The sequence below is a fragment of the Cheilinus undulatus genome, linkage group 3 (genome assembly GCF_018320785.1).
Source record: "Cheilinus undulatus linkage group 3, ASM1832078v1, whole genome shotgun sequence".
NCBI lineage: Eukaryota > Metazoa > Chordata > Actinopteri > Labriformes > Labridae > Cheilinus > Cheilinus undulatus.
In genome coordinates, this window is record NC_054867.1 from 2,785,929 (window position 1) to 2,811,326 (window position 25,398).

Here is a 25,398-nt window from a genome sequence, read left to right on the forward strand (position 1 = left end):
TTTTTGCATGTCTAAAAACCCCTCTGTTTCAGCCCTGCTCAGAACAAGCTGTTTCTGTTTCTGTGTCTGTGGCTTTTAAATTTTAATGAGCTGTTTGACTCTGCCCCTGACCACACCCCTCTCAGGAAATGGACGTGGCACTCCTGAGGTCTGTTCGAAAAGTCCAAAAAAATTACCTCCTAAGTCCTTTCCTATTCACTTTTCCTTAACCCTGATGAAAAACTTCACAGGGTCAAGGAAAGGTGGGAGTAAGAGGATAGGAAAGGAGAACTGTGGTGATTGAGGAATCCGACTGCACTTTCCCTTGGCGGATGTTACGGACGTGACGTGTGTTAAAACTACAGTTTAACGTTGATGGACTACAAAATTCGCATCTACCACTCGGTGCGTTCTCTGTGTTGTTATGTGCTGCGAATGAAACGCTAAAACGTCAGAGATAAATCTGAGCTCAATAAGATTTTTATATCCTAAAGTCTCTTCAGGAAGAGGAACTGTGACTGTAAACATCCAGAACAGCAGAAACTTTTCTGCTTAATCTGAACTTTCTGCTAAGTCAATACGACTAGATGAAAAATGTTCAAGTCCTTTTATTTTACAATGATATTAAATTGTTTTGCTTTATTCCCTACCTATCCATTTCATCTTTAATTTTCTCGTCTCTGTTAATTTTATTAGTCTCTGGTTTCGTCTTTCTTTCAGCTCGTCATGTGAAAAGCTCTATAAACCTCGTCTTCCCTGCATAATTATGATGATAGATCTAGTATTCACAATATGGCAACATGCCGACTTCATCGCTTTAATTGGTTGTGATTTACAAACTTATCACATTTACTTTAATATTTCAAAACAGCAAAACAAATACAGTTTAAAATACGGACTGGTCGGTTTACTGTTTGAATAAAATGGAAATGAGAAGAAATGAAATCGTGATCATAAGTTGAATGATAAAGTTTTCATGTCTGTAATATTCCTCTGTTCATCCCTACTGCCTTCTGTTTATCACATGGATTATATGTTTGACTGAATTTTACGGTTCAAATCAGGGCTAGTAAAGTTACAGTCAAGTTATTCACTTGTTCTGATGAGCGGTCAACAGGTGCGTCACTTTAAATGAAGTTTACGCAAAGCATTGTGGGTAATCTTTTCCTGTCTCCTTTGGTAAAGGATGGTCCAGTGTTTCCTAGGCTAAAGGAGATAATAAAGGAAATAATGAAGCTCCTTTCCTTTTCAATTCGAACGGCCTTCGTCATGGCCGACACTGAAATGCTTCTGGGTCGTTTCACTCAGTTAGGAACATCCCTAAGCAAAATGGACAATTCAAACAGACCCCGCTATGTTACAGACACTTTTATCCAAAGTTTAGGGCCTGACTGGGATTTGAACCATCAATCTCTCAGACCGTAGTCAGCAGGGGAACCAACTGAACTATCCAGAATCTCAGCTAGTAGCTGAGAGGAAGATCAGAAGAGGAGTGTGGAACTTTCCTCCAAGCGGGGAGGGCCAACCAAACCTGGGGGCTTACTCCCCATGTGAGGTCACTAGGATTAAAATCTGAGAACGGCTTGTTTCAGCACACATTTTCTGAATGATGGAGAAGGCGGGGGGGGGGGGGGGGGATTCTTTTGGTACTTGAGGGGATTGTGGACAGGCCAGGGACACATATTTCTGTTAGAAAAGCCTGAAAAAGTGATTTTTGCATAATATGTTCCTTTTAAGGGCAAGGGTAAGGGTACCACAGTAACCAAAATGACCTGTAAAACCTCATTTACATTTCAAATTAGATGAGACTTAACTCTCAAGACAAGATTTAATTATTTTTCTCATTTTGGAACAAAATACAAGAGTGTGTCTTATGTAGCTTAAAGTCACAAAGGCAAAGTAATGCAGGCCTACTCAGAAATGTTTAAATCCTCTTGGACTGACTAGGCTATCAGTTCTAACATCTGTCATTTCCAGTTTGGTGTTGTTTTCTGCTGCTCCTGTGTCTGAGCAACACTGATCTCACGAGACATTTTTCCCCTTGACGAGAAGTCTCACGAGGTTGGCATGAGATCTTGTCACACCCCACTTTAATGAAGTCGGGTAAACTGTCTGCTTACAGAAAAAGAAGCTTGTCCTTCATAAACACACTAACACAGCTAACGTAGCTGCAAAAGAAATCAGTGCAGTGCAACCTGAAACAGACTCTAAAATAATTTAAAAACTGATGACTGAAACAAATATGGCTTGAAAAATTATGATATTGTTCAGTGAAACAGACAATAAACAAACTTCTGCCTTAGTAAGGGCACAATTCTGTTAGATTAAATTATCCCATATACAGCTGTTAACTGTATAATTCATTCATAAGCTGTCTGTGTAAAAAGATTGTATTTTAAGCAGATCACTGCTGTGAGAATAAAGTGTGAAAAACATTCATGAACTGTGCAGAGGGGCTGTTTTTTCAGCTGTGATTGTATTTGGTTAAAAGCCTTCCATGGAGGATAGACTGGTGTTTCCTTGGTCTGATCCTCCAGAAGCCTCCTCCCTCCTCTATCCTCGTCTCCTCCAGGTGCATTTAAGGAATTGGAAGATCCTTCATCATGGAGGAGAGAAGAATGATCTCTGGGTCAGTCAGGAGAGAGGAGGTGAGGACGGGCAAAGTTTAGTGATGAGAAGCACCTGACATGTTTGTGCCCTACACGTTAAATAAGTCCTGTTACACTCTAAATAGAACGTTTTGGAACAACCTCAGATAAATGCTTCATTAACAAAAAGAAATTAAATCAATTCAACTCAAGTCTCCTTCTTGCAACTTGAGTTGAATTTGCTAAAATCAGCTACTTGTTTCTAGAGGTGTAAAGGTACACGAATTCATACCATACCCATTTGGTACAAGCGTTTCGGTAGACGTCTACCAAACAGCCTTATGGTATGTTTGGATGGGAAAACGAGAGCACAACCCACGCTGTCGTGGCAAAGCAAACAACTGGAACAGTAGGAGAAAAGTTTACACACACATCCAAACCAAGCTGGGCAGGTGCTGAGCCCAAAATGAGACCAACAATGAACAGAAAAACGTCTCGCACACTGCAGGGCTCCAAAAATATGATTATTTATTGTGCCAGCGTAGTGACGTTTTGAGCAAAGTTGCATTACATTATACCATGGACGTTCTCAGCTGATTTAGTTATTCATTTCTCTGTACTTGAAAAGATTTGAAAAAATTGTTTTTGCAATTTTGATCTATACTGTCATATGTTCTTGTCCTAGATCAACATGTGCAGAATTTTTTACAATTTACATATCTTTACAGTGAGGTTAACAATCAAGCACTTTATCTTGAACCTTTAAAACTGCTGACATGTGGTTCTTTTTTAACTTGTTAACGTGATGACTCATGGATCGGCTCATGTGATTGTCTATGTCAGGGGTGTCAAACTCAGTCACAGCAGGGGCCGGATTCTGGATTCAGGTCTAACCTGAGGGCCTAACAGGGTCACCTTTTTAACCAGAAACTGTCAAACTTGTTTCACCGGTAATAAAATATGAAAAAAAAATTAGCACTGATGATAAATGATTTTGAAATTTAAAAAGTTAAAAAGAAAAGTTTAAAGGCTCACAATCAGAGAAAAGTAAATTTATTAGTTCAAAAAGGTCAAAACATGAAATTGAAATAAAAAAAATGTTTTTTTAATGGCAAATATATTAGAAAGAAGTCTAGATCATGAGTTTAAAATGTAAAAATATGAAATAAAATTTGTAATTATGACATTAAAAGTCAAAACATGATTCAAAATTTTAAATTGTGAGTCCAAAAGGTCAAACTTTGGGATTATGAAGTCAAAGTTTGGAGTTGAAAATATGAGGTAAAATACAAAATAACTGGTTAAAAAGGTAAAAAAAAAGATAATTTAAAAATTAGAATTATGAATCTTAAAGCTCAAAATATTATATGAGAAGTCAAAATTATGAGTTGAAATGCTCAAAGTATGAAATTAAAATTTAAAATCCTAAGTTTGAGTCCTAATTGTGAGATGCTAAATTGAAAATGTGAAATAAAACACAAATTAATCTCTTTTCCCACATTCCTGACTTCTTATCTAAATATTTTTACTCCTTACTTTTTCAGATTTTGTGACTTAACAAGGAAATCTTAAATCATCAGGATAAGTTCACATTTTTATACTTGAGGAAATCTGCAGACCTCAGGCTGATGGGCCAGTTAGAACAGAAATGTGAGATCATCTTGGGGGTCGGATTTGGCCCCCAGGCCTTGAGTTTGACACCTGTGGTCTATGTAATTACCTACACCTGTTAATAATGAGGCGCTTTGCACTTGTCACCTTAGTCTGATGAAGAGCAACACTCCTCGAAACGTCACTACAATGGTGCAATAAATAATTATATTTTTGGAGCCCTGCAGTGTGAGAGACGTCTTTCTGTTCAAAGCAAGCAGCTGGCCCTTCGCTCCTCTCCTCTCCACTGCTGATCTGCTTTCACATCAGTAACATCGTTCTACATTCTTAAAACTCAGACAACAACCCTCTTCCGACTTCCCCATCTACCACGCCCAGAGGATGAAAAAAGCCTGTGCTGCTTGAGTGCAAAGGTTTTCAAAGAGACAGGAGACGTTAACGCTGCCTCTACAGCTCTAAACACTGATGGCTATCCAGTACTCGAGCATGGTTGTGTTCACTTCCTGTGTGCCATGCCAGAGCCCACATGAATTCACATTTCCTCCTCCTTCTCACCTCTCAATGAAGATGGTTGGGTTTGCCGTCACCAGACTGGTCTTGGTGCCAACATCCTTCTCGTAACCGTTCTCCAAAGGTGGGAGGTTGCACCTGAATTAGAAATAAAAGAAGTTGAATTGGCGAACATTAGGTCGAGTTTACAAGAACAAAATGTATTCAGTCACATTAAAATCATTTAGATTCTTACATCATTTTTTACATGGAAACTTAATATAGTGATCTGGTTATAACGCACAAATACACTGCCTGGCCAAAAAAAAAGTCACAGCCAAAAAAAGGTCACACACTCTAATATTTTGTTGGACCGCCTTTAGCTTTGATTACAGCACACATTCACTGTGGCATTGTTTCGATAAGCTTCTGCAATGTCACGAGATTTATTTCCATCCAGTGTTGCATTAATTTTAATATTGATGATGGGAGAGTCTGACCACTGCGCAAAGCCTTCTCCACCAAATCCCAAAGATTCTCAATGGGGTTAAGGTCTGGACTCTGTGGTGGCCAATCCATGTGTGAAAATGATGTCTCATGCTCCCTGAACCACTCTTTCACAATTTGAGCCCGATGAATCCTGGCATTGTCATCTTGGAATATGCCCGTGCCATTAGGAAAGAAAAAATCCATTATTTAAGAAATGAGAAGTTACTTATTGTATCAGCTGGGGTTAAATAACTTGTTGCCAGCTGAAAGATAATCGCCCATGCTGTAATTATCCAATAGGAGGCTCATACCTATTTGCTTAGTTAAATCCAGGTGGCGACTTTTTTTTTGGCCAGGCAGTGTATGTGCATAAAGAATAAAATCCTTCTGGCATGCTCAGAACAGTCCCACTAGTCTGATCTGCAAAAATGTTCTCTTCTGCACATTTCAGACCACAGATTTGAAAGAAGACGAGCGCTCTGCAAAGTTCTAAAAGCCTGTGAGTTCATACTGCTGCAACTGGAGGAGACAATGCATCATTTTTATCGCAACAGCTATAACAGTTACTGAATTTGAAGTAACTTCATTCTTATGTTACTGTGCAATAAATCTACCTCTACCAGGACTTTACTGCACATTATCATCATGATAATGTGCAACCACAAGGTGTTTGAGTCCTGCTCATCATTCATTCTTTTAAATTTAATTTTATTGAAGGATAGCCCGTTGAGATGAAGCCCATCTTTTTTCAAGGTCCTAACACAAATACTGCAGTGATCCTTTTTCTGCTACGTTTCCAAATTAAACTTGAAGCTCAGAGGTACAAACTTCTCTTCCAGTCAACAAACACTGGGACAGAGAGTCTGCAGGATGAGCTTCAGACCTGCTCAGTAAAAACAACTTAGTGCACGAATACCAGTCAGAGTAACAATTAACATAGATCACCCCTCTTACTTGGGAATGAAAATGACAGTTCTCTTACCAGAATTTTCCATTAGGCATGCTACCATGATGCATTTTTATTCTCATCAGGCTTTTATTCCAACAAGTTGTGTCCCTGTAAACATCGCAACAGCAGTCTTTCATTCAGTCCACCATGTTTCTTACCTGAAGACAAACTCAGCTGAGTCGATCATATTTCCACAGCGGCTGTCTTCCAGGATCCCTCCGTTCCCAACAACAGCACAGGTGCCCCATGTTTTATTTAAAAAAGGATGCTCCTGCAAAGATAACCAATGGTTGGTTGGATTCTTTAAAACAAATTGCAGTCAAAGGTTCAGGTTGTCTGCAGGTGATTTCATGTTTCAAAGAACCCTCCATGAAGGATTTAATGTAGCGTCATACGACTTCTATCAAAGAAATTCAGTCCTTCCATCAAATGGTTGCTGTTATTCCTGTATGCCACCAGATGTCACTGTTTTTCATGAGAAAGACAGAGAAAGCGTTGAACCATTTTCAGCAGAAACAGAGAGAGTAAATGCTTCAGGAGATTTGGAGGTCAGATTTTCTGGCTAAACTGGGTGCCCATTTTGCCAAGGTGTTGGAGCACACAGACTGACATTAATCAAATGACAGACTCCAGGTTTAAGACCAGTAACGTCAGACGGTCTTATCTTCTATATCCGATGTACGTCTTGTTTCCATGCTCACCTTAACTCTGAGAGCTGAGTGTCGCAAAAAACTCACTTCCCTCTTGTTCTAACTGCTATAAACTATTGTCAGAAGATTTAAATAACATAAAACAAAGAAAAGAAGCCATTACAGGGTCCGACATTAACGGTTGCCCAAATGCCCGGGGCAACTTCAAAACGCCGACGGGCAAGCAAAACTTGTAAGGACTTGCCTGATCAGGCAAGCACGACTCTGAGCTTTTCTGCTCATTAATTTTATTATTTTCTTCTCTCGTTTCTGTTACTACGGAGCCCCCGAATAGCCAGATGCAGTGTGTCGCTGCCTCCATTGGCTGAGCATGTCTGCTGACGTGCAGACAGCAAACTTTAACTAAAACCCTTTATGAAGGTAAACACTGTCATCAGTAAAGATTCATGGTAGGTCACATCAATAAATCTGTTACCCACATAAAGAAGACAGGCTTTAACTCCCAAATTTGAGTGTTTATTATTTTTTAATCTGTATTTTATTACTGTCGACTGCGTTCAACGGAGGAGTGTGTGTAAGAGAAGAGAGCAGAGGCAGTCCGCCGGTGGTGCGTCTTCAGTTTGTTCATTCATTGAGGTGTGCTGTCATGTTTAATCTAAAGCTTCCCATTTTCTCGTTTTAACTTTTTATCCAGCCACTTCCTGCCGACGCTCTCTCACACCCAGATCTTTTGAAAAATATGCCGATGCGTGTCATCAATGAGCACAACTCACACGAATCACAAGTAAAGATAACGTCTTATCTAGTGTAAGTTGTCGAAACATGGGTGTTTAATTTGATCTTTGATGCACTTATGATCATAATTATTGTCAAAACAACAGAAATATAAAACCAAAGCTCTAAAATGAGGCAGGGTGAAACGATGTGTCTGGAGAGCTGCAGGTATGAGGCAGGGCTGGTTTTAACCATTTGGAGGCCCAGGGCAAAGACCAATATGAGGCTCCTCTCCCTTTTACTAAAGAATTAATAATGAGTGGAAAAAAATTTAGAAAGCATCTCCCTTATGTTAATGAAGCCACAGAACTCCAGTAAATGCCTCAGTGTGAGATATAAATACCCAAATAGCCAACCATCATTCATCATTTTCTTTGAAAAGCATCTCAGAGCTCAAACTCAGCTCATTCTAATAAAAAAAAAAAATCTTTAGGCCTAGTGGAACTTTGACGACGCTGGTGTTGGGCCAAAGATTGGTATCTCCAAAATGACCACTTTTCAGGGAATGAAAAATACAGTCATGGACGAAAATGTTGGCATCCCTGGAATTTTTCCAGAAAATACATCATTTCTCCCAGAAATTGTTGCAATCAACAAATGTTTTGGTATGGTATACGTGTGTTTATTGCCTTTATGTGTATTGGAACAACACAAAAAATCAGAAGGAAAAAGACAACATTGACATAATTTTACACAAAACTCAAAAAATGGGCTGGACAAAATTGTTTGCACCCTTAATTTAATATTTGGTTGCACACCCTTGGGAAATAATAACTGAAACCACTCGCTTCCTATAACCATCAACAAGCTTTTTACACCTCTCAACTGGAATTTTGGACCACTCTTCTTTTGCATACTGCTCCAGGTCTCTCACATTTGAAGGGTTCCTTCTTGCAACAGCAGTTTTGAGATCTCTCCATAGGTGTTCAATGGGATTTAGATCTGGACTCATTGCTGGCCACTTCAGAACTCTCCAGCGCTTTGTCTCCAACCATTTCTTAGTGCTTTTTGAGGTATGTTTGGGATCATTTTCCTGCTGGAATACCCATGACCTCTGATGCAGACCCAGCTTTCTGACACTAAGCCCTACATTGCGGCCCAAAATTTTTTGATAGTATCCAGATTTCATGATTCCTTGCAGACAGTCAAGGCACCCAGTGCCAGAGGCAGCAAACAACCCCAAAACATCCTTGAAGCTCCACCATGTTTGACTGTAGGTACTGTGTTCTTTTCTTTGTAGGCCTCATTCTGTTTTCTGTAAACAGTAGAATGACGTGCTTTTCCAAAAAGCTCTACCTTAGTCTCATCTGTCCACAAAATGTTCTCCCAGAAGGATTGAGGCTTACTCAGGTACATTTTTGCAAACTCCAGTCCGGCTTTTTTATGTCTCTTTGTCCGCAGTGGGGTTCTCCTCGGTCTCCTGCCATAGCGCTTCATCTCATTCAGATTACGACATATGGTACCAGCTGACACTTTTGCACCCTGAGTCTGCAGGACAGCCTGAATCTGTGTGGAAGTTGACTGAGGATGTTTATCCACCATTCCAACTAATCCTGCGTTGCATTCTTTTGTCAATTTTTCTCTTTCGTCCACGTCCAGGGAGATTAGCCACAGTGCCATGGGTTATAAACTTCTTGATTATATTACGCACAGTGGACAAAGGAATTTCTAGATCTCTGGAGATGCTCTTTAACCTTGAGATTGTTCATATGTTTCCACAATTTTGCTTCTCAAGTCCTCAGACAGTTCTTGGTTCCTCTTTCTCTTCTCCATGCTTGGTGTGACACACACAGGCACACAACACAAAGGCTGAGTCAACTTTTAGACATTCTAACTGGCTCCAGGTGTGATTTCTAGATTGCAGCACCTGTTACTGCCACCGGTGAGCTTAAATGAGCATCACATGCTGGAAATAAAATGATTTACCCACAGTTTTAAAAGGGTGCCAACAATTTTGTCCGGCCCATTTTTTAGGTTCTGTGTAAAATTATGTCAATTTTGGCTTTTTTCTTTGAATTTTTTCTATTGCTCTAATGCACATAAAGGCAATAAACATGTGTATGCCAAAAACATTTGTAACTGCAACAATTTCTGGGAGAAATGGTGTATTTTCTGGAAAAATTCCAGGGGTGGCAACATTTTCGCCCATGACTGTATGTATCTTTTGACATGGCATTCATTTATAAAAAACAAATTAAAATCATGAAAAATTGAGATACAAGGTTTTAGCCTGATGTCAGTGATAAAGAAAATAAATATATGCTCATTAACAGTGACATACTGGTTCTTCTGACTCTATACAGACATTTGTATTCCATTTAATCTCATAATTAACAATCAATATCCCACACCATCCTCCTTGACCGCCTGTCTCACCATCTGGGCATCACTGGTACAGCTCTCTCCTGGTTTCCCTCATATCTCTCACAAAGAAAACAGTTTGTTACCATCAGCACCTCTCACTCATTCCCCGCCCCAGTTAACCAGGGCGTGCCTCAAGGCTCTGTTCTTGGACCTCTCCTTTTCACCATCTACATGCTTCCCCTTGGACAGATTATTCACAAACATGGTCTCAGCTTCCACTCTTATGCAGATGACACCCAACTCTATCTCAGCACCAAACCATCCACCCAGCTCCCTTCCCACTCCCTGGTAAACTGTCTCCATGACATCAAAGCCTGGATGACATCTAACCAACTCAAACTCAACAGCAATAAAACAGAGCTCATGGTTGTGGCCCCCAAAGTGCTGCTGCAGAAGGTTGGAGATCTCATGCTCGATGTGGACGGGACCTCCATCTGTCCGTCCTCCGAGGTCTGAAACCTGGGCGTCATCCTGGACTCCACCCTTTCCTTCCAGTCCCACATAAAGTCTGTCACCAAATCTGCCTTCTATCATCTCAGGAACATCTCCAGACTCCGACCATCACTCCCTGATTCTGTGGCTGAAACACTCATTCATGCTTTCATAACCTCCTGCCTGGACTACTGTAATGGAGTCCTGTCTGGAGTACCCAAGACAGGCTTCAGTACGTCCAAAAACTCTGCAGCTAGAGTTCTCACCCGCACTAGACCCTGGCAATACATCACTCCGACCCTCATCCACCTCCACTGGCTCCCTATCAAGTCCCGTATCAACTACAAAGTCCTCCTCCTCACATACAAATCTCTCCATGTACCTACCCAGTACCTTTCTGATCTCCTCCATCCATACACACCATCCTGCAACCTTCGATCTTCAGACACCGGCCTACTTTCCATGCCCAAAACCAAACTCCGAACCTATGGAGACAGAGCCTTCAGTGCTGCTGCTCCCACCCTCTGGAACACTCTTCCTCCATCTCTGGACATTTCAAAAAACATCTCAAGCACCACCTGTTTACCACAGCCTACAGTCTTCACTAAACCACCCCTTACACTCATCCTACCCCTCACATAGTTTGTCCATGTCTATGTGTTCCTGTATAGCGTCCTTGGGTTTCTTTAAAGGCGCTATACAAATTCAAGATATTATTATTATTATTATTATTATTATTATTATCCACCAATACACTGTTTAATTTGATTTCAACTACAGGTTAACTGATCTATTATCTACCTTATATTCTGTGTTTGTATTGTGGCTCTTGCTAAAGTATTTTTTAGACAATGTGGCTCTTTGGTAGAGTAAGGTTGCGTACCACTGGTCTAACTGTTACAGTCACAGGGTGGAACTGTGAAATAGCACTTTAGAGGGGCACTATTGTAGTTTTGGGGAAGACATTTCTAATCAAACAAGAAAAAATAAAATTGGTTGATTTTCACGTTTCTGGAAAATTTATTCAGTTTCATGATGAATAAACCAAATAAAAACAGAAGAAAAGCACCATTTTATATTTGGTGCATATGTAGCAGACCCCGACACCTTTCTAGTGTCAGTGTTTTACTGACCTCATTTTCCTCTGAGAATAGTTGGTTTCATCAGTTATGAAAAAATATTTCTGAGTTTGTAATACTACCTTATTAGTATAGTAAATATGAAATTCCTGAGTTTGAATTTCTTCAGAAAACAACCTGGTGCAGCTTTTACATTGCACTGATCTGTACAAAGTTAAATATAATTTTCAGTGGGCTAACACATAGCTAATAAATACAGTTTTCTTAAGAAAGAAGTCTTGTGTATTGCTTTCCACAGTCAACAGGCAATGGATTTTAGTTCTAAGTATGTTGTGAGCAAAATGCATGCACTTGACAGCCAGAAAAAGTACCTCCTGGACAGGGCAAGTAGGAATTTAGATGGGGCAAGTATATTTGGGAAGCACTTGCCCTGAAGGGTAAGTAGGCAAAAACCTTAACATCGGACGCTGCGTTATTTCTTTGCAGAGCCAAAGGAAATGCTTCTGATAAACCGGCATGATAACATCTGGTAAATATTGACGTGTCTGACGGAGAATCAGCACCTGCAGGGTGTGGACAGCTCCGTTTCACGTCTGTGACCTCGTAGTGCAGAAGGAGGAATTATTCTGTTTATTCAAACAGCTGGTCTGCTAAAACTAAGCTTTCTATCAGATGACTGTTCATGTTAACGTACAGGTTTATTGTCTGACCACACATGACTCTCAGTGTCACTCGTCTTAATGCCTTTTCATTGATAAATCTGTTCAGAAAGTGCAGACTAGTGCTTTTTTAGGTTCAGGCCTCCATGTTGTCCATTAATCCCTGATAACTGGACACCTTGTCAAGCATTAACCCTTACGTAGTCTCTGTTAACAGATTGATGTCCATGAAAAAGCTTTGTGTTTGATACAGGGTGATGTGTGTGCATCTGCTCCTCATCCTCACTGCTCTGATTATCATTAACAATAGACCATGTCTACTTCATCCTGATCTCATCTGAAGCTGTTTATGTTATTAAAATGATGAAATAAAGGTAGTTAAAACTTGAATAGAACAGCCAGAGTTTTTAAAAAAAGTCCCGTTAGGTAGGGTCAGTCTGGATTTATTTTACTATAAGCTCCACCCATTACTAATAATCAATGTTTTCACTTCGTGCCCTTGGTTTGACTTTAGTGCATCATGTGACTGCAAACAAGCTATAGAAGAGATGGATAAGCATCATTGCAATGTGTACTTAATTTGCTTCACCTGAGAAAAAAAAAAAAAAAAACACTTACTGTGAATGTTGTGGTGATATCCACCTTAACACAACTTACCTTTGCAAGGAGGCTGAAAAGCTCGCGAGTCACCGGGATTGTCTTCTTCTTCTTCTTGTCAACAACAACCTCAAATCCCACCGGAGCGTTGGCTTGGGTGAGGATGGCGTTGTCAAAACCGTTGCACTGACTTCTCAGCTTAAGTCTGTGGACCCGAAACAGCTTTTTAAGACCAAAGACAAATGAAACGATGCTGTTACTGAGGGAACTTTAGGGTCAAGTTCCAGTTTCAGTACAGTAAAGCTGGATCCATTCCCTCAGTGGTAACCTTAGCCCAACACCTGCTCTGCCACTTTAGGAGCCTCTAAACATATTAAGACATCCTGGGAAAGATAATTTATTTCCCCATAAATACACAAAGGGAAATGCTTCAAGAGCTTTTTGTTTCAATCTTGATGATTATGGCTAACAGCTCATGAAAGTCAAAAACGCAGTATCTCTAAATATTAAACTAAAACATAAGATCAAAAGATCATGGTTTATAACAGAAATGTTGACGCTCTTTATGTCCATTTATGTATTTTCACTGACTCTCCTCAAACGAGTCATAGTGTAAAGCTGGACACCTTTGTTTGCCTCTAACACAAAACTAATATACTAACTAACTGACATCACACTGTCTGAAGCATTTACAGAATATTCCATCAATCTGATTCCTAACTGTAAAAAATTACTCTTCTTATCAGACACTTTGTTTTTAGAAGCCCTGGCAGCTTTTTAAAGGGTAGAGCCCTGGACACCAGAGATGCAGCATGTTAGTAAAGGCATCGACAACGATTGTGATGTTGACGAGCTTTCCTTTTGTTCCTAAAGCTCCAAATTCACCTGAATTTTAGTTGATTATCGTCCCGTTTCCGCCAGGTTTCAGAGTAACGCCGCATGATGTTCTCAATGAGCTCCCTGTGACATAGACACAAACACTTTTAAATACACAAGGACAGTTTTCTACGTGGCCCTGAAGGATGGTTGCACAGATGTTCCATGACTGCAAAAACCATTTCACCAGATGCTAAAAACATTTAAGTGAATGCAAAAATTTTCATGAAACAAAAATACTGGAAGTTTTTTGTTTTCCTTATGAAGATGAAGAAAAGAGCACACTCTCTCTTTGATTTGACCTCTTTAAGTGCACAACTAAACAAAAATTCTTACAGGACTGAAGAGTCAGCACTCAGATAGGTCCTTCAGAGATTTTTATTTGTGGGTATGGATAGACACAAAATATTTTTGAGTGGTCTGCTGTGTTTTAGAGGCATTTCAAGAAACTTTATCATGAAGGATGTTCTTTCTAGAGAAGAGCACACGTCAAAACATACTCTTTGTGGTTTCTATGTAAATAAAAAACTCTCAAGGAATTATCTTTTTTCCACCATCTACTGAATATTTAACACTGTGTGCACAATATTTTACTTTCTGCAAGGTATTTTATCTTTTGCAAATATTCCATGAAAAGTATTTCACCTGCAAATTATCTGAGGCTAAATATCACACCTTTTGCAAAATATTTCAGCTACTGCAAATACTTTACCTACAGCAAATACTCAACTTTCTTTCCACATATTTTGCAAAAATTGCTCCAACTTAAATGAAAATATTTTACCTTGTGCATCTGCGCAATATCTGACACTTGAAAAATTATTTATCTTTGCAAAAATATTCAGTCAAATTATTATACTTAAAGAAAATATATATAACACTGAAAACAGTTCTACATTTGACCCAAAGGTGACTTCTGCATAACCTAAAACTCATCTTTGTAACTGCAGCTAGGTGAACTGATTGGATAAAACGGATTAACACTGGTAACCGATACCTGTTCATGCCATGTCCAATGTTTGTCCTAAGGCAGGGGTGTCAAATTCAATCACAGCAGGGGCCGGATTCTGGATTCAGGTCTAACAGGGTCAACATTTAAACCAGAAACTGTCAACCTCGTTTCACCGGTAATAAAATATTAAAGAAAATACTACGCACTGATATTAAAGGATTTTGACATTTAAAAAGTTAAAAAGAAAGTTTAAAGGCTGACAATCAGAGAAAAGTAAATTTATTAATTCAAAAAGGTCAATTCATGAATGCTCAATTCATGAAAATGATGTTTTTTTTAAAGGCAAATATATCAGAAAGAAAGTCAAAACTTTTAAGTTTTAAGCTTCAAAATGTGAAACAGAATTTTAATCATGAAATTAAAAGTCAAAATATGATTCCGAATTTTAAATTGTGAATCCAAAAGGTCAAACTCTGGGATTATGAAGTCAAAATTTAGAGTTGAAAATATGAGATAAAATACAAATAATTGGTTCAAAAGGTCAAAATATCACTCAAAATTAGAATTATGAATCTTAGAGATCAAAATATTATATGAGAAGTCAAAATTATGAGTTGAAATGCTCAAAGTATGAAATGAAAAGTCAAAATCTTAAGGTTAAGCTCTTATTGTGAGATGCTAAATTGAAAATGTGAAATTAAAACACAAATTAATCTCTTTTCCCACATTCCTGACTTCTTATCTAAATATTTTTACTCCTTACTTTTTCAGATTTTGTGACTTAACAAGGAAATCTTAAACCATCAGGATAAGTTCACATTTTTATACTTGAGGAAATCTGCAGACCTCAGGCTGATGGGCCAGTTAGAACAGAAATATGAGATCATCTTGCGGGCCGGATTTGGTCCCCGGGCCTTGAGTTTGACACCTGTGTCCTACGGGCTGATATCAATGTTAAACAAATGCACCCATGCATTCCTACAAAATACTTTAAGTAATGCAGAATATAAGAAAACAATATCTGACATTTTGCAAAATATTTTATCCTCTGCAAATATTTGACCTTTTCTCTTATATTTCAGGAAAATATCCGCAGTCTACAAAATGTTTCACCTTCAGAAAAAGTCAGTTATTTTGGAGGAAGAGACATTTTGATGTTCCATCATATTTTTGCATGTAGTTTATCTTTTAAATGTGGTTACAAGGTTTTTGCAATCATGAACCATTTTCACAGCTGGCATTCAGGGCCATCGTTAGTTTTCCTGTTTAAAGTGAATATTCCTTTAAAAACAAAGGGTCACGTCAGAGGAAGTAGTTTGCTCTCACTTGCAGCCTTCACAGATGTCGTAGGTCTTGGGGGCCCGTCTTCTCTGAGGGACCGGTGAGTGACGGACCACATTGCTGAGGAGCAAACGAAAGACAAACAGGATGGATGAGTGACGGCAGAAACAGATAACCTGAACAAAGATGCAGCACAGAATCCCGGAATCTGTCCACAGACATTTTCAGTAAACCACGCCCTGCATATAACAGCTGTTAGCCATAAATTTGTGGACAGATATTTCTCAAAGATATAGAAAGATTACACGCCCTCATGTCCAACAGCCTTGACCATAAAGCGATAACAGAGGATGGGGTGGTTGTGCTGGGTTTTATTTTTCTTCTGCACATGAGTGTAAGCCTGAAATGAAATTTATAAAGCTGTTTTTCCAAATCAGCAAAACAACTCTTCATGGATATTTGTTGGGATAAAAAGCAAAGAGGGATAATTTTGTTATATTTGTTAAATCAAAAAGCCAGTGGATAGATATTTAGAATACACGTACTGTATGACAGACAGACAGCGGTGCATGATGGAGAGGAAGCAGAGACTGTGTCAGCATTTTCTTTCTCTGTGTATCAAAACTCATCTGCATCATTCACTGCACTAATTCTTTATCTGATGTGCTTCTACTGCACAGCTCAGACGTGCAGTGAGAGCAGTTTGAACCGACCGGGAAGACTCTTTCAGAACACTGTTACCAGATACCAGGATTACACAGAGATAACCTGAGTGAATACAAAGGTCTGTTTTGATGAAGATTACATTTGTAAGAGATAAAAGTCATCCAAACCTAAAAGCAGTAAATACAAAAGTCAGTTTTATAATTATTATAATAATAAATCTATCCAAACCTACCTGGTCCTATGTGAAACAGTCATTCCTTCTGACCCTAATAACTGAGTATTCCATCACTGGCAGCAACAACTGAAGCAAGTGTTTGTGATAACTGTCAGTGAGTCTTTCTCATCACTGTGGAGGAATGTTGTCCCACTCTTCTTTACAGAATTGTTTTCATTTAACCACTTCGGAGGGTTTTCCAGCATGAATCAATCAATCAATCAAAATTTATTTATATAGCACATTTAAAAACAGCAGCAGCTGACCAAAGGGCTTTACATTAAAGAAAATAAATACAGATAAACATGGACAATCACAAGAGGGAAAAAAAATGTCCTGTTTAAGGTCATGCCACAGCATCTCAGTCAGATCCAAGTCCAGACTTTGACTAGACCACTCCAGAACCTTCATTTAGTTTTTAGTCCATTCAGAGGTGGACTTGCTGGTGTGTCTGTGATCATGGTCCCAATCCATAACCCAAGTGGTCTTGAGCTTGAGGACATGAACTCATGGTAGGACATTCTCCTTCAGGATTTTCTGCTAGAGAGCAGAGTTCTAGTGGTCCAGGTCCTGGTCCAGATCATCACACTACCACCAACATGTCTGACTGTTGATCTGATATTCTTCTGATGTTCTGCTGATGAAATGTTGTGTTAGTTTGACTCCAGATGGAACACACCTTCCAAAACTTTTTTCTGGTCAGTCCACAGAATATTTTCCCAGAAGTCTTGGGGATCATCAGGATGTTTTTAGTTAAATGTGAGACGAGTCTTTGTGTTCATTTTGTCAGCAGTGGTTTTGGCCTCTCCCATGAGTCCCTTTTTCTATAGATAATGATGTCATCAAAGCTTATAAAAATTTCATCCATGCCTTTGAAGATCTTTAGATTTTGTTCTGGGTTCTTCTGGGACCTCCTGGATGAGTCGTCCATGCTCTCTTGGAGTCACGTTGGTAGGCCGGCCACTCCTGGGAAGGTTCACCATTGTTCACAGTTTTCTCCATTTGTGGATAATGGTTCTCAGAGTGGTTGGACAGAGTCCCAAAGCCTTTCAAACTGATAGATGTCAGTGACTTTGTTCCTCATCTGTTCTCTTTAGATGGTTCCATGATGTGTTGGAGACTGGGTGTGGATAGAGAAATTCAAATTTCCAAATATGTGGTTAATCACAGTTAATTCATGACTTTTCCACATAGGGTCAGGTAGGTTTGGATGGCTTTTTTCCCTTAATAAATTAAATCACTGTTTGAAGACTGGCTTTTGTATTTACTCAGGTTATCTTTATGTAATAACAAAATTTGCCTGATGATCTAAAACATTTGTGCGCAAAAAAAAAAAAAAAAAGAAATCAGGAAGGGGGAAAATACTTTTTCACAACTCTGTGAATTCACCTTAATATGGCAGAGGAACAAAATAGTGACCATTATCAATCTGTGTATCATTCGTTGATTTAATATTTGATTAGTAATTGAAAAACAAATCAATGAAAAATGGCTCATTGTTCACTTTTCTGTTTTAAAAACCAAATCAAATAAACAGGAAATGATGCATCTTTTTGACTTTTGTTATTTATGTTGGGATCAAAGAATGTAATATGAAAAACAGCTGTAAGCAGTGTTAGTGAGACAATATTGTGTTTTATATATGAATAATGTGACAGTGGTGAAGGAATGTTCTTTTATGGAAGTGGTCACATGGGGTGACTCCCTGGATCAGGCATCAAGTGTATAAATTACTTTCAATGTATGCATTCTTTGTCTTGTCAATGTGGCCTGTGCATTTGTCAATGACCGCAGCTGCAAGTCAAATTCTTGAGAGAGACACCCAGTCTTCATGTCTCTGTGAAGTTTCTGAATCTTCCTCTCGAGCCAATACGTTTATTTCCACATAACAAGCAGTCAATTTGATCGCAATATTGATTTGCATAACCTGGCGTAGGTGTTGTGCTCAGAAAAGCATCCTGAGAATCACATGCCCATCACTGAGGAGTTCTTGCTTCCTGGAATGATATACGGGAACACAAACGCCGGCACCAAGCTAAGGCGCACTCACACTAGGCAATCTGTACTGTGCCTGGGAACGTTTGAGCCTAAAAGTCCAGTACATTTGGCCATGAGTACACTCTTCCGTGCTTGGGCGCGGCATGCTTCCCTGGCTCTGGCACGGAAGGACAAGGTGAACCAAAGTATGGCACGAATGCAAACGAAGGAGCACAAGAGTGGGAACGTGACTTAACTTGCTCGGTGTTTGTGTTCCATATATCATTCCAGGAAGCATGAACTCCTCAGCTATGGGCATGTGATTCTCAGGATGCTTTTCTGAGCACAACACCTGCACCAGGTTACACAAATTAATACTGAAATCAGACAACAAGCTTACGCCTGTTTTTTCATATTATATTCTCTGATCCCGACATTTATAGCAAAAGTTAAAAAGACGCATCATTTCCTGTTTATTTGATTTTGTTTCAGAAATCAAAACAAGAAAATGAACCATTTTTTCATTATTTCTTATTCAATTATCAATCAAATATTAAATGAAGAAATGACATACAGACCATTATCCTCACTTCTTCCTGTTTGTGTGAAACAAACATTAAACTCTGTCAGTTAATAAACACTGTGAAACTCTTATATAACATCAGGATCATTTAGACTTCAGCCCTAAAACAGATTACCTAATTTCAGCAGCTAATGTCATAATTACAGCATACTATTGGCCGGGATCACACTTGTAGTGTTGACAGACTGGTGGCCAAGACAGGACGAGATATTTGTTGCTTTTCTGACATGACGTCCTCATAAAAGACAAAAATACAGGATCTGATCTCTAGTCTTTTTTATTTAAACCATAAGAGACTTGACTTTAAGTCTTTTTCCCATCTCTGCTGCTCAGTCATCATCTCTTTCAGGCTTTGTGATCAAAGTTCAACCACACCTATCTTTCTGTTGGAATGGAACCAGAATTATTCAGACACTTACCCGTCCTGGGAGCTGTACCAGAAGACATTAGTAACCAGGCCCCCCAAAAGGAAAGTCACCAGCAGAGAGACGATCTGTCCCCTCATACCTCCTGATGTCCAACTTGTTCCTCTTGCCGGGTAAATCACATGTAGAGGTCAAAGTCTGCAGCGGTAGAGATAACTGAGTCAGTTATTACAGCAATAAACATTCATTACCTGTCAGCTCATCTTTATGCAATCTCTAAACCTCTTAGAGATCAGTGAAACATCCAACATCTATCTAAATCAACATTTCTTTGACTTAGAATAAATGCTCTAAATTTACAGCTGAAATACAAACCCAATTCTCAAAAAAAATGGGACACTGTAAAATTTAAATTAAAAAGAAAGATTGTCAAATCTCATAAACCCATATTTGATTCACAACAGAAGATAAACAAAATATCAGATGTTAAACTGAGACATTTTAACATTTCATGAAAATATAAGCTCATTTTGACTTTGATGGCAGCAACATATCTCAAAAAAGTAGGGACAGGGTACGAAAGAGCTGGAAAAGGAAGTGGTACCAATGGAAAACAGCTGGAGAAGCATTCTTCATGAGATTTGACAATCATTGACTTATTTCTATATATATTTTATAGTGTCCCTCCTTTGTTGTAGTCAGTATGAACAATGGATTAAAGTCAAAATTTACAGATGAAATAAAGGCCTAATATATTCAAAGACATTTGTTACATCTGCCATACTCAACTTTTAAAGCCAAAATCTGTTGAAAATGATGTCATGCTGAAAATATCCCTCTTTCTCTGACCCTCCTCTTCCTCTGTGAGGAGCCCTCTCTGACCCCCCTCTTCCTCTGTGAGGATCCCTCTCTGACCCCCCTCTTCCTCTGTGAGGAGCCCTCTCTGACCCTCCTCTTCCTCTGTGAGGAACCCTCTCTGACCCCCCTCTTCCTCTGTGAGGATCCCTCTCTGACTCTCCTCTTCCTCTGTGAGGAGCCCTCTCTGACCCTCCTCTTCCTCTGTGAGGATCCCTCTCTGACTCTCCTCTTCCTCTGTGAGGAGCCCTCTCTGACCCTCCTCTTCCTCTGTGAGGATCCCTCTCTGACCCTCCTCTTCCTCTGTGAGGATCCCTCTCCGACTCTCCTCCTCCTCTGTGAGGAGCCCTCTCTGACCCTCCTCTTCCTCTGTGAGGATCCCTCTCTGACCCTCCTCTTCCTCTGAGGAGCCCTCTCTGACCCTCCTCTTCCTCTGTGAGGAGCCCTCTCTGACCCTCCTCTTCCTCTGTGAGGATCCCTCTCTGACTCTCCTCTTCCTCTGTGAGGATCCCTCTCTGACCCTCCTCTTCCTCTGAGGAGCCCTCTCTGACTCTCCTCTTCCTCTGAGAGGATCCCTCTCTGACCCTCCTCTTCCTCTGAGGAGCCCTCTCTGACCCTCCTCTTCCTCTGAGAGGATCCCTCTCTGACCCTCCTCTTCCTCTGTGAGGAGCCCTCTCTGACTCTCCTCTTCCTCTGAGAGGATCCCTCTCTGACCCTCCTCTTCCTCTGTGAGGAGCCCTCTCTGACTCTCCTCTTCCTCTGTGAGGAGCCCTCTCTGACCCTCCTCTTCCTCTGAGAGGATCCCTCTCTGACTCTCCTCTTCCTCTGTGAGGATCCCTCTCTGACTCTCCTCTTCCTCTGTGAGGAGCCCTCTTTGACTCTCCTCCAGTGATAATTTTGGCAGCTAATTTTGATTTTAGTTTTAGTCTTTAAATGAATTGCATTTTAGTTTTAGTCACACTGTAGTCATTTCCACCCTTCTCAGTTTTAGTTGATGAAAACTCACATTTTAATCTAGTTTTAGTCCATAAAAAGTAATATTTTAGTCTTTACTTTTAGTCCAAGCATTTATTTTCTTGCCTAAATCTGGTACCAAATCATGGTAGTGTGTTCTCTGCTCTCTGTCAAACCTGGGGTCCCTGCTTTCTACAGCTGAGAGGCAGAAAAAAGGGCTGTTGACAAACTTTTTTAGTCATAGTTTTAGTCGAGGAAATTAACACTGCTCTGAGTCACCGTTACACGTGTGTGGGTGGGGTTTCAGAGCTGATAAAGCGTTACTCACCTGTGCCTTTCCACTCAGATCTAATCAGAGATTTGAGCTGAGCGAGTGAAATTAAAATTTCCTTTTGACATGTTTTTAAAGCTTTTTCCTTGTTTCCTGTCTCCATTTATTTCCATCTGTGAGAAATCCTTCCAGATTATTGAAGATGGTTTTTATTAAGTAGTTTCATTGTGTATGTGACTTACAATAAGACAGATTGTAGTTGATGATCTCTTGTCATTTTTTCTTTGTTAGCAGACCACCTATTGAGCTGATATCATTCTTCAAAACCAGTTTAACCAGAGGAAACAGTCTCTTCCTTACAGTCAAACATTTTTAAGGTCCTTTGAGCTGGAACACAACAGTTCAGTGGGAAATTCACATCCAGATTAACACCAACAATACTCCTACAAACTGCCTGGAAATCTGACAGATAGCAACACGGCATTTCCAGTCGTAACCTTTAACCTTCTGATAGGAATGGGCAGTAGTGTGGTAGTACCGTATCTCTGGGTATTTAAAAACAGCCATGAATGCTTTAATTCCAGTCATAAAGGCCGTAATGTGTGATGAGTGAATATCTATAATAACTGCCTTAAGTGTGTGTCTGTTCCCAGCAGTGCTTCACGTCCACAGCAGTCAGAGTTTAAAACCACCTCGGTTCTGTTTTCTGAGGTGAGTCTGTGATAAGAAAGGCTCTAAAGCAGGGGTGTCAAACTTAAGGTCCAGGGGCCAAAGCTGGCCCATTTTTTGAGTTTTATATAAAATTATGTCAATGTTGTCTTTTTCCTTCTGATTTTTTGTGTTGTTCCAATACACATAAAGGAAATAAACACATGTATACCAAAACATTTGTTGATTGCAACAATTTCTGGGAGAAATGATGTATTTTCTGGAAAAAATCAAGGGGTGCCAACATTTTCGTCCATGACTGTATTTAGATAAGAAGTCAGGAATGTGGGAAAAGAAATGAATTTGTGTTTTAATTTCACATTTTCAATTTTGCATCTCACAAACAGGACTCAAGCTTGGGATTTTGGCTTTTTATTTTGTATTTTAATCATTTTAAATCATAATTTTGACTTCTTATATAGTATTTTGAGCTTTAAGATTCATAATTATAATTTTTAAGTCATGTTTTGACCTTTTTAACTAATTATTTTGTATTTTATCTCATATTTTCAACCCCAAACTTTGACTTCTTAATCCCATAGTTTGACCTTTTAAACTCACAATTTTGACTTTCTTTCTAATATATTCGCCTTTAAAAAAACATTATGTTTTAATTCTAATTTCATGTACTGACCTTTTTGAATAAATTTACTTTTCTCAGATTATGAGACTTTAAGCTCAAAATCATTTATCACTGGTGGAAAGTTTTTTGTTTTTGTCATATTTTATTACTGGTGGAATGAGGTTGATAGTTCAGGGTTAAAAAGGTGATCCTGTTAGGCCCTCGGGTCAGACCTGAATCTAGAATCCGGCCCCTGCTGGGATTGAGTTTGAGACCCCTGCTCTAAAGGTTCTTAATGACCCTACATGCTGCAACAGCAACATCAGGCACAAATACAACCATCATACATTTTAGAGACAGAAAAGTGGCCAAAAAATGAAGCGGTCCTGTCCTGTCATTACCTTCCTCCTCTATGTAGCTCTTCTCTGGTCTTTTCGCTCGTGCAGAGCTCAGCTCACTCCTTCAGTCAGGTCGTGGGTTGCCAGGTCACAGCAGCAGAGGGATGAGATTTTATGTAGATGTTCTCCTCTGAGAAACATACACCGCGTTCCACATTATTATGCAAATGATGTTTTTCTCTGATTTTCTAAATATCAGTGCAAATGACAGTCAGAATATTTTTCAAGTCATCAGCAGTTAGAGTATAATTCAAATGTTTTTGAACAAACGTCATATTGATAACTATTATTTTTTTAAAAATAAAAACCTCAAAATGCACTTTTCCACATGTTCCACATTATTAAGCAGGCCACAGGTTTCAGCAATATGGGAAAGAAAAAGGATCTCTCTGCTGCTGAAAAGTGTCAAATAGTGTAATACCTTGGACAAGGAATAAAAACATTCGATATTTCAGGAAAAATTAAGCATGATCATCGTACTGTGAAGAAATTTGTGTCTGATTCAGAGCACAGACGGGTTCCTGCAGATAAAGGCATAATGAGGAAGGTTTCTGATGGACAAATTCATCAGATTAAGAGAGCAGATACTAAAATACCATTACAAAGCAGCAAACAAGTATTTGAAGCTGCTGGTGCCTCTGGAGTCCCACCAACCTCAAGGTGTAGGATCCTCCAGAGGCTTGCAGTCATGTATAAACCTACTATTCAGCCCCCCCTAACCAATGCTCACAAGCAGAAACGGTTGCAGTGGGCCCAGAAATACATGAAGACTCATTTTCAAACAGTCTTGTTGACTGATGAGTGCCGTGCAACCCTGGATGGTCCAGATGGAGGAGTAGTGGATGGTTGGTGGATGGCCACCATGTCCCAATGAGGCCGGGATGTCAACAAGGAGGGGGCGGACTCATTTTTGGGCCGGAATCATGAGGAGAGAGCTGATAGGCCCCTTTAGGGTCCCTGAAGGTGTGAAAATGACCTCGGCAAAGTATCTAGAGTTTCTGACTGACCACTTTCTTCCATGGTACAAAAAGAAGAACAGTGCCTTCTGTAGCAAAATTTTCTTCATGCATGACAATGCACCATCTCATGCTGCAGAGAATCCCTCTGTGTCATTGGCTGCTATGGGCATAAAAGGAGAGAAACTCATGGTGTGGCCCCCATCCTCCCCTGACCTTTAACCCTACTGAGAACCTTTGGAGCATCCTCAAGCTAAAGATCTATGAGGGTGGGAGGCAGTTCACATCAAAACAGCAGCTCTGGGAGGATATTCTGACATCCTGCAAAAAAAAAAAAAAAAAAATTAGCAGAAACTCTCCAAAAACTCACAAGTTCAATGGATGAAGAATAGTGAAGGTGATATCAGAGAAGGGCTCCTATGTTAACATGGAACTTGGCCTGTTCAGATGTTTTTGATTGAAATAGCTTTGATTTCAGTAAATATGACCCCCTGATGCTGCAATTTCTACAAATGACCATTTTCAGTTCTTTACAACCTATAAAATGTTTTAAAAAGCTGTTGTGCTTAATTATGTGGAACAGTGCATTTTGAGGTTTTTATTTTTTAAAAAAATAATTTTTGTCATTATGAAGTTTGTTCAAAAACATTTGAATTATGCTCTAACGGCTGATGACTTGAAAAATATTCTGACTGTCATTTGCATTAATATTTAGGAAAAATCAGAGAAAAATATCATTTGCATAATAATGTGGAACGCGGTGTACAAAAGACATGATTCTGATGATGAATTAGCAGATTTCTAGTAGAGTTATGAAAATTACAGGAGTTTCCTAGAAGAAATGGCAAAACAGGAAGTGGGGGGAGTTGGCCAAGGAATACGGGAGTGTTGGCAGGTATGTGCTGGACAACAGACCATCAGCTGAACACTAAAATGTGTTCATTTGTTCATCCTCAAACTTTAAATTGTTAGTTTTAAGGGCTGAAGTTCTAGGTCGTGCATCATGAGCCTCATAGCATAAGTCACACAATGAATCAGCGGCTTTAGGGAGTAGAGTTAGGCAGAGATCACAGTCTGGCCAAAAAATGACGTAGGCAGTTATGCTATGAGGCTAACGATA

At 39.5% G+C, this 25,398-nt stretch overlaps 1 protein-coding gene across 2 annotated transcripts in view; it reads right to left on the reverse strand.

Annotated features, from left to right (window-relative positions):
* Positions 1–25,398, reverse strand: part of LOC121504069 (alpha-2,8-sialyltransferase 8F-like) — a 30,636-nt gene that overhangs the window by 1,264 nt on the left and 3,974 nt on the right. Inside the window, exons 2-8 of one of the 2 annotated variants that reach the window (XM_041778663.1) lie at positions 23,326–23,452; positions 19,629–19,772; positions 15,815–15,889; positions 13,546–13,620; positions 12,721–12,865; positions 6,264–6,376; positions 4,734–4,826 (exon numbers count right to left, since the gene is read on the reverse strand). In XM_041778663.1, coding sequence (XP_041634597.1) covers positions 4,734–4,826; positions 6,264–6,376; positions 12,721–12,865; positions 13,546–13,620; positions 15,815–15,889; positions 19,629–19,714 — 587 coding nt within the window. In that variant the 5' untranslated portion in view covers positions 19,715–19,772; positions 23,326–23,452. The remainder of the gene's footprint in view (positions 1–4,733; positions 4,827–6,263; positions 6,377–12,720; positions 12,866–13,545; positions 13,621–15,814; positions 15,890–19,628; positions 19,773–23,325; positions 23,453–25,398) is intronic. The other variant, XM_041778673.1, reaches the window with a different exon arrangement.